Source organism: Diabrotica virgifera, chromosome 9 (genome assembly GCF_917563875.1).
Source record: "Diabrotica virgifera virgifera chromosome 9, PGI_DIABVI_V3a".
Lineage (NCBI taxonomy): Eukaryota > Metazoa > Arthropoda > Insecta > Coleoptera > Chrysomelidae > Diabrotica > Diabrotica virgifera.
In genome coordinates, this window is record NC_065451.1 from 151,144,179 (window position 1) to 151,157,142 (window position 12,964).

The 12,964-nt window shown below is 32.9% G+C and overlaps 1 protein-coding gene across 3 annotated transcripts in view; it reads left to right on the forward strand.

Annotated features, from left to right (window-relative positions):
• LOC126892332 (proton-coupled amino acid transporter-like protein pathetic) overlaps positions 1-12,964 on the forward strand; it is a 193,401-nt gene that overhangs the window by 133,660 nt on the left and 46,777 nt on the right. For all 3 annotated transcript variants that reach the window (XM_050661839.1, XM_050661841.1, XM_050661840.1), the window contains one exon: positions 7,723-7,780. In XM_050661839.1, the coding sequence (XP_050517796.1) occupies positions 7,778-7,780 (3 nt within the window). In that variant the 5' untranslated portion in view covers positions 7,723-7,777. The remainder of the gene's footprint in view (positions 1-7,722; positions 7,781-12,964) is intronic.

Here is a 12,964-nt window from a genome sequence, read left to right on the forward strand (position 1 = left end):
TTTTTTTTTTTTTTTTATTAGAAATAACCCGCATCAACCATAAAAGGTTATTAGCGGTGGTACAATTACGATACATATTAAATTGATATAAACTATGAACTATAGAGATTTTACAAAGTTGGTTTTAAATTGTTCATAACGTAGCACTCATATTTGGTTATACAATTTAATTTCCCTTAAAAACCTAATGATTTTGTTACACTCCGCACTGTCTAACGCACACTTTATGTCACTTGGTAGTCCAGAAGTTTGTCTTTCCAGATGATATAATGGACAGTCTATAACAATGTGACTTACAGTTATATTGGTGTCACAGGCGTAGCACATTCTAGGAGGTTCCTTCCTTAGTAGGTGTTCGTGCGTCAGTCTGGTATGCCCTATTCTGATACGATGTAGTACAACCTGGTCCCTTCGTTTTACTAAATTTGGTGTTTTCGCAGTTAGATCTGGGTTTACTTGCCGCAATTTATTGTTTGGTAAGAGTTGCCATCTTTGTAACCATAAGTTCTTTGTGTACTCATTGATGCATTTTTTCATATCAGAGTGAGGAATTTGGTTAGTTCTATATTCGGATCTCTTCATTTTACAAGCTTCTTTAGCCATTTTATCTGCAATTTCATTTCCTGGTATCCCCACATGAGATGGTATCCACACAATATGTACTTGTTTATGGTTATTTTGTAGAGCCACAAGGTCTTTTTTAATTTGTTCTAGGAACGGATGATTCGGATATATTTTCTGAATGCCCTGAACTGCACTTAAGGAATCGGTGAATATTACTGCCATGTCTTCAGGTCGATTAAGAGTTTGTTGCACTGCCTTGGATATTGCAAAAAGTTCGGCGGAATATATTGAGTAGTCCTTAGGTAGTGGAAATTTGCGCACAGAATCATCTGTGACAATGGCAGATCCCACTGTTTCAAATTCGGGGGTTTTTGATGCATCGGTGTACACTAGTTGACAGGATGGATATTTATTTTTAATATTGTAGAAGTATTGGAGAAAAAGAGATGAAGGGGTGTTGTCCTTAGTATAAGTGGACAGATCTGTATTACAATACGGAATTTGTATAGTCCAAGGGGGAGTATAATCAAAGCTGGTATGCATAATACTCGGAAATGTGAAGTTGCTAATGCTTTTGCTAAATGATGGTCGAAGATTAGGATTTTGAATGTAATTAGAATGGTAATGTGTGGAAAAGGCATAGGGGTAGGCTGGGTTGTTTGGATTAGTTGATAGCTTGCTTGCGTATTGTAGACTTAGACGTAATCTTCTAATCGAGAGTGACGACTCATTTGCTTCTACATAAAGACTTTCAACTGGACTGGTCCTGTAGGCTCCTAGAGCTAGTCTTAGTGCGGTATTTTGTACAATATCTAATTTTTTTAATGTTGAATCCTTAGCTGAATTATATATAATTGATCCATAATCTAATTTACTGCGGATTAAGGATTTATAAATATTGAGTAACTGTGTCGTGTCTGCGCTCCAGTTATGATTTGCTAGTACTTTAAGAATATTTATGTGCTGTAAACATGATTTTTTAAGTACTTCGATGTGTTTGTTCCAAGTAAGTTTTGAATCAAAAATCATACCTAGGAATCTAAGTTCCTCAACATTTTCTAAAACTTGATCATACAGTGTTAATTTTGGAATATTTGCAACATTTTGATGTTTTCGAGAAAAGCACATTACTTTGGTTTTAACCGTAGAAAATTTTAGTCCTGTTGTTTTAGACCATTCTTGTAGGGAATTAATAGAAAGTTGAATAATATTTGATGCCATACTAAGATTCTTATGAGAAGTATAAATTACAAGGTCATCTGCATATAGGATTGCTTTAACAGGGTTTCGGACACTGCTCACGATATCGTTAATTGCAACCAGAAAGAGTGTTGCACTTAGTGTAGATCCTTGGGGTATGCCATTTTCTTGAGTATGGTATTCTGAAAATTCCTGGTTTGATTTAACTCTGAAATTTCTGTCATCTAGAAAATTTTTGACGAATGCTAGAAAATTTCCATCTATGCCCCAATGCTGTAATTTAACAATAATGTCATATTTCCATAAAGTATCATAAGCTTTAATTATATCAAAGAAGACAGCTATAACTTGTCGATTAGTTGCAAATGCCTCATTAACTGCAGACTCTAGTGACACTAAATTGTCAGTTGTGCTTCTGTTTTTCCTAAAGCCGCTTTGCTGATGAACTATTAGATCTTTTGATTCTAAGAAAAATTGCAACCGTCTATTTATAATTTTTTCTAGTAATTTGCTTAAGGAAGATGTTAAAGATATTGGTCTATAAGATTCTGGATTTGACTTGTTTTTATTAGGTTTCAAAAGAGGAATTATTGTAGCGGTACTCCACGATTTAGGAAATTGTTTGGTGGAAAATAAAAAGTTGTATATATCTAAGAGTAGATGCTTTGCAGCTAAAGGAAGATTAATTAAAAAACAATTTGGAATTTCATCTGATCCAGGGCTACAGTTTTTAAGTCCTTGTAGTGCTTCATTTAGCTCTTGCATACTTATTGCAACATTTAGCGGGCTGACGGAATCTGTAATCTTGACCTCCTTTTCTATTTTCTTTTTGTTTTTGACAAATAATGGGTCATGCACGGAATCACTTGAATATGTCTGGAATGAGTTCGCTAAAGCATTGGCTATTTGACTGTTATTTGTAATTAGGTTTCCCTCAATGTCAAGAGAGTTAATTTTGTTGCTGTATGAAATTCCTTTAATTCTACGGATTTTATTCCAGATCTCTGATGCCGGAGTATCGTCGGTTATCGTGGAAACATAATCTTGCCATGATTCACGTTTACTTTTCTTAATTATGTACCTTGCGTAGGCTCTGTGTTTTTTAAAATTAGATAAGTTTTCCGGTGTATGATGTTTTTTTAATACATTAAATGCATGCTTACTTTGTTTAAGTGCCTTTTCACATTGTTTGTTCCACCAAGGTACTGAATGTTTACGTTTTGATTTTGCTGTTTTGCCTATAATAATTGTGGCTACTTCTGTTAACATTGAGGTAAATTTATCTGTAACGGAATTTATGTTCTCTCCTATTGTTCCAAAATTAGGCAGGTAGTCTTCAATAAGTTGTTGGTAAGCTATCCAATTTGCATCTTTAGTTTTCCATGTTTCTGAAAAATTTATGTTTGTTTTTGTGGTATTATTGTTTCTTATTATTATAGGCCAGTGGTCGCTATCGTAGGTATGATTTAATACTTCCCAGTTTAGACTAGGAGCTAGGGAACTTTCACATATAGTCAGATCAATAGCAGAATGGTTGCCTGTAACAGAGTTAAACCGAGTTTTTTCTCCTGTATTTAATAGTACAAAATCTGTTTCATTAAGAAATTTTTCTATTTGTTCTCCTTTTTTATCTGTGGAATGGCATCCCCAGGAAATGCTGTGAGAGTTGAAGTCACCTAGAATAAGTCTAGGTTTTGGAATTTGCTCTATTAAATGCTCCAGATCTCTCGAGACAAAATCCACATCCGATGGGATATAAACATTGCACACAAAGAGCTGTGTTGGACATTGAACTTTTATTGCTACGGCTTCTAAAGCAGAATGTAAGGGAAACTCCTCTGATTCTAAATTAGAATTAACATATATTGATACTCCACCGCTTGCTTTGTTGGCGTAGTTTCTGATTTTGTGGTAGGAATCGAAATGTTTTAAGTTATATTTTTTGTTGTTTTTAAAATTTGTTTCTTGTAGGCATATAATTTGTGGGTTTGTTTCTTTTATTAGGAGTTGAAGTGTTTCGATGTGTGTAAATAATCCTTGTATATTCCACTGAATAATATACATTTATTGTTAATATTTATTTTATTGGTTTTTGTTTTTAATTGAGGTTTTCTTGGGAAACATCTGTATCTTCGGAGTTATCATTTTCAGTTTGGTCTAGATTTAGTTGACGACGTATTTTCTTCCTTATTCGTGTAATTCTAGATTTAATGCGTCTGTCTTCGAGTTTGGGGTAGATTTCTGTTAGCATTACTAATAGTCCTGTTATGTTTTTCGTGTATTCTTGTGCGATACTTAATGGATTGGGGGAACCATGTGCATCATCCAGAAAGCTTACTAACTCTGTATAGTTTAATTCAAACTGGGTTGAAGCTTCATCAATAAATTCCTTTGCAGGTTGGATAAGTGATTCAGTAGAAACTGTTTCTCCACTTTTTGTATCAGATTTAGTGACTCTTGGCTTTTTTGTTGATCTTGCTTTAGGTTTTGGAAAATCTATTTCTGTGTTTTCACTAAGTGGAGACGATATTTCAGAATGAGAACGTTTCGGTATAGTAGTTTCTGTAGGGAGTTCTTGGGAATCCATTACTTCACGAGTGTTTTCTGTTTGATTCTGAACAGAGTCATTGTTGTTTTCAGCTGTTGCATTAAAGGTAGAAATAGAGTCTTGGTCAGTTTGGGATGTAGGTATGGACGGGTTTGGTTGGATGGCCATATTGGTACATGTTGAGGCGATATGACCAGATTGATGACAGAGATAGCAGGTGAGTCCGTCAGCAAGATAGATTCGGTACGATGTATTATCGAAGTCAATGAGAATTGATTCAGGAATAACAAGATTGTCGTCAGGTGTATAGTACACCTGTCTACGGAAGCTTAATACGTGACTATATTGAGGGTCTTGAATTCCCGCTCTTAAGAAAGTCATCGGTGAAATAAGATGAAAGCCATTTTCAGCAAGATATTTTTCAACGATATGATGAGGAATAGACGGACAGACACTAGATAACAGTAACCTTTTAGCAGGAGTGACTAGTCTTCTCGCTCTAATAACATTATCTCCTATTTTTATACCTCCGTGGTCTGTTAAAAAAGTATCAACAACTTCTTTGCTGGAGAGGTAGATGCAGATTCTGGCGTTAGAAATTCTTGACGAAAAAAGTACATTTTTGGGCTGTACTAGTGATCCTACTGCTGTAACGTAGTCTTCTAATTTTAGTGTGTCTACTGCTGGGATAATAACGGCTTGGTCTTTCAAAGGGAATGTAGCTGCTTTTTGTTTGGTAATTGTAGAATAAGATGGTGTTTGTTGATCGGGTAACATTGGAGGACCCCTGTAGTCAGAAGTACCAGCCATCGGTAAAATTGTTAAATACTTTTAATTTTTAATTTTCTTGTTTCGTTTCATTATATTTTAATGGGACTCTGTTAATTACAAAGTCTTTAACTTATCGAAGATATTAAAGGCAAAAACAAGTTTTTGTTAATCACCTTTGAATTTACAAAACTGTATGGCTGTATTGAAATTTGTTATTCTGTAAGATTTTGATGAAACCGTAAAAATATTGGTAAAAGTACTTACGGCAATCAAATCACCACTAATAACCAAACTACTGATTATGTTTCTTATAATTAATTTAAAGATTTACTATAGTAAAACAATGGAAAACTTCGAGACTAAATTTCGGTGTGCTTAATCTACTAAGTTCAGGACCGCACTCAACTTTATTATTTGTACTCCGATTTTCAAGATTCTTTCATCAGTTTGTAGGTACGTGTATTGATGTCGTTTGCTATTATTCCGGTAACAAAAATTTTTGCTTAGATGGCATTATACGGGGATGAATGGAAGCGTTGTTTTTTCTCCTAACTTTAAAAAATTCTGTGGAAAAATTGGAGGGCTGATTTTGTTTCATACTCCTTTTGTATTATTCTGGAGGTATCACTAAGGTTTTGTTTTTTGAATTATCCGAATATCTCTTTTCTTGTATGAGCTGTAAATAAAAACACTGCTTTGAAGGTTTATTAAATCAAAATATCAAACGCACTAAAATTAACAAAACAATTCAATAGCGGGTATGTCCACGTCTTGCAGCAACGACTGCTCGCAATCTGTTTAGCATAGAATAAAGATGTGTTATCCTTGCCTGGGGAATAGCCCGATATTCCTCTGCCAGGACCATAACTGTACCAAATTTTCTGAAAGGCCTAGGTTGACGGCGAATAGCTTTTTTAATTCATCCCATAAATGCTCAATAGGATTGAGATCTGGGCTGCATGCGGGCCATTCTAATCTTATCAATCCAACCTCTATTTTATGAGTCGATCAGTGTTTTTATTTACAAAAAATGGTACAGCTCTTACAAGAAAAGAGATATTCGGATAATTCAAAAAACAAAATAAAGTTATAAATTTGTCAAACTTAATCAAAAATCTTGGGTGACGGAATTTTGTGCCGGCGAATATATTATAATATATTGGAATTAAAGTTCAACGGTCTTTCGTAGTTACAGTAGTGTTTTTACACATACATGTGAAAACTAGACAAAAACGTTTGCACTTTTGTTCTATCGCTCTTCTTGGTGGCGTGGCGTGGACAATCCACTAAAATATGTTTTACTGTTGGTTGTAAATTGCACGTGTTACACATGGTGGGATTTTCCTTAGGTGTCACATATCCTTTTATTAGTCTGGTGTGGTTTAATCTTAATATTTTCACTACTTGATTTTTGCGTTTTAAAGGTAAAGATAGGGTTTCACTGATTTTAGGTTTGTCTATTATTAAGGTGTTTAGGATAGCTTTCTTTTTAATTTTTTATGAAATATTTTAAATTAACTTTTAATAAAAATAATTAGGTTCTAAAAATACGTTTATTGCTATTCAAATTTTACATGCATTAACTGCATTATTAAAATCTGTGGAGTCTTCTAAATATCCCTCAAATAAGACCATATCTTCATCACAAGAAATGGGAAATACCATTAAAGTCATTGATGTGAAAAAGCTTTTGTTTGGAGTTTGTCTTTTAGCTACCAGCTCTGGTCTTGTTTTACTAACCTAACCTAACTTGTAAATTCGTAATTATAACCTATTTTTAAGAAAAAATGTCTTAAGGATGATGTTTAAAAGATATCTTAAATTTGGCGTTTTAAAGGTATCTTTTAAAAGTCTCAAGACATTAAGACCATATTTGGTTGTAAATAAGATATCTTAAAGATGACCTGTGCTGTATGGGCTTCGTCTTGACCTATTCTGTTTAAGACTTCTATGTTTGAAATGCATTGAACCCATAAGATTTTAAGCACTCTACGATATGACTACATCTCAGAAACTTCCGTTATTGGAGCATTCTCTAGTGACTAGATCTGTAAGGAATTGGAGATCTTCGATACTATCAGCCATGATCGCTGTATTATCCGCATATCTTATATTGTTAATAGTTTCTCCCCAAATTCGAAATCCACATTGTCCTTCAAAGGCTTCGTTGAATATTATTTCCGAGTATACGTTAAACAAAGTTGTGGATAGCACACATTCTTGTCTGGCAACTCGTTGAATGAAAATTTTGTCTATTTCTTTACCGTCTACCAGATCTACCGTCTATTCCAATCATTTCTAGATACTCAAATAGTCTATAATGTTGGACTCTAGCAAACGCCTTTTCAAAATCTATAAAGCAAACGCAAATTGGTTTCTGGAGCGTTTGCGTGACCTAAAACTCTAACACTATGTAGACCTTGGCCAGAAGGTTACACAACTTTACTCTGTTTACCGACATATCGTTAATCATAAGGGAGTAGTGTAACAGAGTGTTAAATATTAATTTTCTATTTCGGCGATGCGGAAAGCTTTTAAAAACTTTAATGAGCTTAATATCTTGATAATTTTAATGCGTTGAAAACATTATTCCCCTCAGTACAAGATATTATTTTTTATAATACATTTATTTGTTTCAGATTTGCCACAACCTTGAAACTTTTTACCGTCAAATAGCAACTGAAATCTATAAAAATGGTACGTATACAAACACATTATTTTCCGTATTTACAGTCGGAAAAATGAAAGAATACCCATGAACGAACATATAAAACATGCTGTATTTTCCTGTCACCGTGTCACAAAGAAAATTGTCCAGTGCAAGTACATGTAACAATAATTATTACATGTACTTGCGCTGGCCAATTTTTTGTGTGACATGGTGACAGGAAAATACAGCGTGTTTTATATGTTCGTTCATGGGTATTCTTTCATTTTTCCTACTGTAACTGTTTTGAAAAAGTAGCGCTCCAGTTAAGCTCGTGTAAACAATGGTATTATTAAGATAATTTTATATCGGTCTAATAATACTCTCTGACAATACTTATGTGCATAAATATTGTTTATCTGTAGTACACAATGTTTACTCAGATCAAATCTAAAGTATTTATTGAGCTTATTTATTTCTTTGCATATGTATTATTAATGTCTTTTGTTTTGGTGTCTTATTTGTCGATCTTTGATAAAATAAATATTAGATGATGTCTACACATCTCTCTTATACATACAGTAGAGCGTCCATAATCCGAACTAATTGGTACAGGGGTAGTTCGGATTATCGAACGTATGTTCAAAATACATACAAAGCTCATAAACATAGTACAATATATGTACATACGTTTTAGTTACAAGGAATAAAACACCTGCATAATAAACAAATATATTGTATGTATTTCTGCATAAACAAAACAAAAATCCGATCATATGATAAAATCCGATCATATTTTTTAATTTTATAAATTTTTTTTGCGTTCGGATTAGCGAACGTTTGGATTACTAGGGTTCGGACTATCGACGCTCTACTGTAACATTTTTTGTCGACCTTGTTTCTGCTTTCAATAATAATTCATTTAATTACAAATAAAAATGTAAAAATAAAGATATTCCTTCATATGCAGAGTGGCCGAAGGAAAACGAAACAGAGGCATTATCACGAATAACATTTTTGAAAAACCCAGCGACAAGTTAATTTTTGATTTGTCGCTGGGCTTTTTTGTCACATTTTTCCGCTATTTACGATTATTTTACTTTCATACCTAAGCCGGGCTAAGAATCACCCCATTTTTAATGGGAATGGGAGTCAAATAAGACATTCGTTTAAAAGCCCTTGCAATTCCCTATACATAGTGTGACCAACTAGCCCGAAAAATCCGGGACATGGCCCGAATTACGAAGTCGTGTCCCGGCGTCCCGGGCAAAGCTTCCGGGCCATCCGAATTTTCAACGTTTTGGTAAAATTCTATTCTGAAATTGTGAATACGTTATTCTTCTAAGAATTCACATCAAATAGAATTGGTGGGACGCAAAATGTCGACGATTTCTAGAGTGTAATACTAATATCACATCCAAAACGCTTGCATTTTATATCGTGGTATTACAGTTCTATAAAAACTCAAACCCTGGACTTTTTCCCGTTTCTGTATTTTAATTATCTTTTTCTGAAAGACAATTCAAAAACATGAATATCAAATAATGATAATTATATTTTGATATTAACCTAAGGTTCTATTTACATGGAAATCCAACATCAGTTAAATTTTCTAATTTTTCCCTTTTTGAGAACGATTTCCAGATTGGAAGTCGAAACGTCAAAAACTAAGACAAATATAATTATCATTACAACCCATCCCATCAAAAAAATGTTTGTCAACATAAAAATGTTAAATAATCAATAAAATGATATTAAAGTTCTATGTTTAAAAAAAATGGCCCGATTTTCATTAAAAAGTCCCGGATTTTTGGTTTTTTTTTCAGCCTTGTCCCGAATTGGACTGACTTGGGGTTTTAAATTCGGTTCAGTACTTTAGTTCATTGATTAAAAAAATACTACTTCAAAATTAATATTTGTAGCTGGTTATTTATTTCTTACTTGACCAAATAATGAAACTGGTCATTTCCATGTCCAATGATTTGTTTGAAACGTACTTCCATATTCCCAATCATTTACTGATTGATTCGCAGGCATTCGTTTCCTACTAAATTATGTTAAACAAACGATTCTGGCTACTACCAGAGGCGTACGACGGAGGAAAAGTGAATGGTTGACCCTTCCCAAATTCTACGCCACTGGTGGAATTGCTATTTTAGTGTAGTTTTTCGATTATTTAGTACTTTCTATGTAAATAATATACTCTCCATCCGTAACGATAAAGTCATTATTTTTCGAGATATTTGAAGTTAAAAATGAAGCGACACAGTTGGTTTGACTAATGTAGCCTATTAATTATGTCGGTGTTTTTGGGTCATAAGATTGTATTTATTACGCAAATGAATTTTTAATCGCTAATAACCATTACATATTATTAAACTTTATTGAAATTTCTTAAAACGAATAGATTCATTCAACACTTAAAAACAAATTGACGTTTTAAAAAGAACCGTTTTGTTATAATCTAAATAAAAGAGTTAGCTGCGCAAAACCTGAGAGAATGGTACGGTACGGATGTACATCAATCAAATGAACTTTTCAGAGCAGCGGTCTCCAAAGTGCGAATAGCTATAATGATTGCCGACCTCTGTTGCGGAGACGACACTTGAAGAAGAAGAAGAAATAAAAGAAAAACTTTAATAACACGACGAACAATTTTAATAACATCAAAAAATACATTTAAACTCTCGATTAGACAAAAAATCTGTTTTTTGATATCTTCGTGTTATTAAAATTATCGTTTTTTTTTTAGATTATAACAACGGTTATTTTTAGAACCACAATTTGTTTTTAAATGATGAATGCATCTATTTGTTTTAAGAAATTTTAATAAATAACAGTATATTTTTTGTTATTGGGGGTTAAAAATTCATTTGTATAATAAAATGCAATCTTCTGATCCAAAAACACCGACATAAATACCTAATATGTAGGTACCCACATTAGTCAAAATAACTGCGTCGTTCCATTTTTAACTTCAAATATCTCGAAAAATTATGACTTAATCGTTACGAATGGACAGTATATTATTTACATAGAAAGTATTTGAGAACCTAAAAATAGCAATAAAATAGCGATTCCGCCAGTGGCGTAGAATCTAGGAACGTTTAACCATTCACTTTCCCCTGTCGTACTCCTCTGGTACTAGCCAGAAACGTTTATGTAACATAAGCGAACAAGGGTGTAACACAAGTGAAGGGTGTACAGTACCTACACTTCCTGCCAGTATGACAAGGATTTGTTAAATTTTTTTATAATGGGTGCAAATACTAAATTTTTAAATAACACCCTGTAATTCAGTAGGAGGCCATATTTTATGAAGTGTTTTAGGTTAAATCTTCGTATTTTGTGCTAAGGTTTCTCCATTTACTATATGGACAATTCTCAATGAAACACCATGTATATATTAGAAAGATAATAAATACATACTTAAATAAAATCTAACATTGAAAATACTTTGTATTCTGTGATTTAAAATTATCGTTATCTTTAACACAAATATAGTAAACTCATTATTAACCTTTTTGCATAAAAAATATATTACAAGGATAAATAATACATTTTTATCACATTAAACCTTTTACTAACAGCCTAGTTTATAAATTATCTGAACCTTAGGAATCCATCGAGTTTTTTTACTCGTTTGAGCCAATCCTTATTTCCCAGGTTCAATAACATCTTTCACTATCCCATCAAACATCCACATATTCTTGTTCTGAAGCTATTTCCTTGTGGCATTTTAATATTATTTGTTTTATTGGGAATTAACCACAATTTCAATTTAAAAAACGTCTATTTTTACATTTCGACATGTCCACTGTAGCTCCAACTTTTTCATCGGTTTTAGAGCCATCTGTATACCAGCATTGATCTGCCATTATGTATGTGTATGGCAGTGAATGTACAGCCAATATATGTAAACCCAATAACGACTGAGGGGGCATCCATAAACTACTTCGTAAAAAATTTGAACTTTTTTATACCTTCCCCCCTCCGTCGTAATTCGTCGTTTACAGACGAACCCCCCCCCCCCCCCCCCCACAAGTCGACGTCGTCATTGCAGTTCACGACCCTCCTTTGAGTGATTTAAAAAAGTTCAATGTTATTTCTGTTTTTTTTAATCAACCTTGAAACTTTATTTGCGAATGTATCATAACAAGAACAATTAAGGGGGTAGGCGCAAAATCTTGGTCCAATGCTATTTAAATGCATTCTTTTTCGAATCCTGAGAAAACTAATAAGTATATTTGAAAAATATAAACGCAGAATGAAAGATTACATTATTACCGAGGGCTGAAAGTCCCTTAGAATAAACAAAAGGTTTCTTTTAAATGGAATTTTTGAACTTAAAAATCAGACTAAATATTCTCTTTTTTTATCCCTGTAACTTATTAAAATAAACATTATAGATGTTTTCAGAAACTTTTGGCCCTCGGTAATAATGTAATCTCTCAATCTGCGTTTAAATTTTTCAAAAATTTTTATTCGTTTTCTGAGTATTCGAAAAAAATGAATGCATTTAAATAGCATTGGACCAAGATTTTGCGTATAAATCTTCTCTGAGTATAAATACGACTTACTAACTAAATAGAACACAATATTTTATTTCCATTCATTCTTTCAGAACTATTTTTTCACACACAGTATGCAGCACATAAATGAATTAACAATTTAATATTGTTTGCTTCCAGACGTTGTTCTGTATATATAGAAGAGCTTGTTTAAACCCAAAAAACAATGTCTTATTGTTTGTTGTCCTGTACAAAAGTGCTACCTAATATTATTTTAAGGCTGTAACTGATAAAAACGAAATATATGCGATAAAAGCATCTATAAGAGAATTCTTTTTAATTTTAACAAAGGTGTATTTATTCGTAAACGTTTTGTTTTATTTTCAATTTCATTTCAAAAACTATACGTTTTTATATGAATATCTGATACTTTAATGCTGGTAGAAGCTATTAAAAAATTATATTTATAGAGACAATAGCGACAAATTTAAATATACCAATATATTAACTTAATAGACTTAATATATTAACACTCATACCCCCTGTCGTATTTCGTCGAAATAAGCAAGCCCCCCTCCCTTTTCTCAACGACGTAGTTTATGGATGTCCCCTGAGTTATTGCTCTTTAATATTCCATTGAAATGGAGAACCTTTAATCTCAAATAACTCGAATGTGTTGCAATTCTTTGGAAAAACTTACGAGATATTTTTTAAAGTCCATTA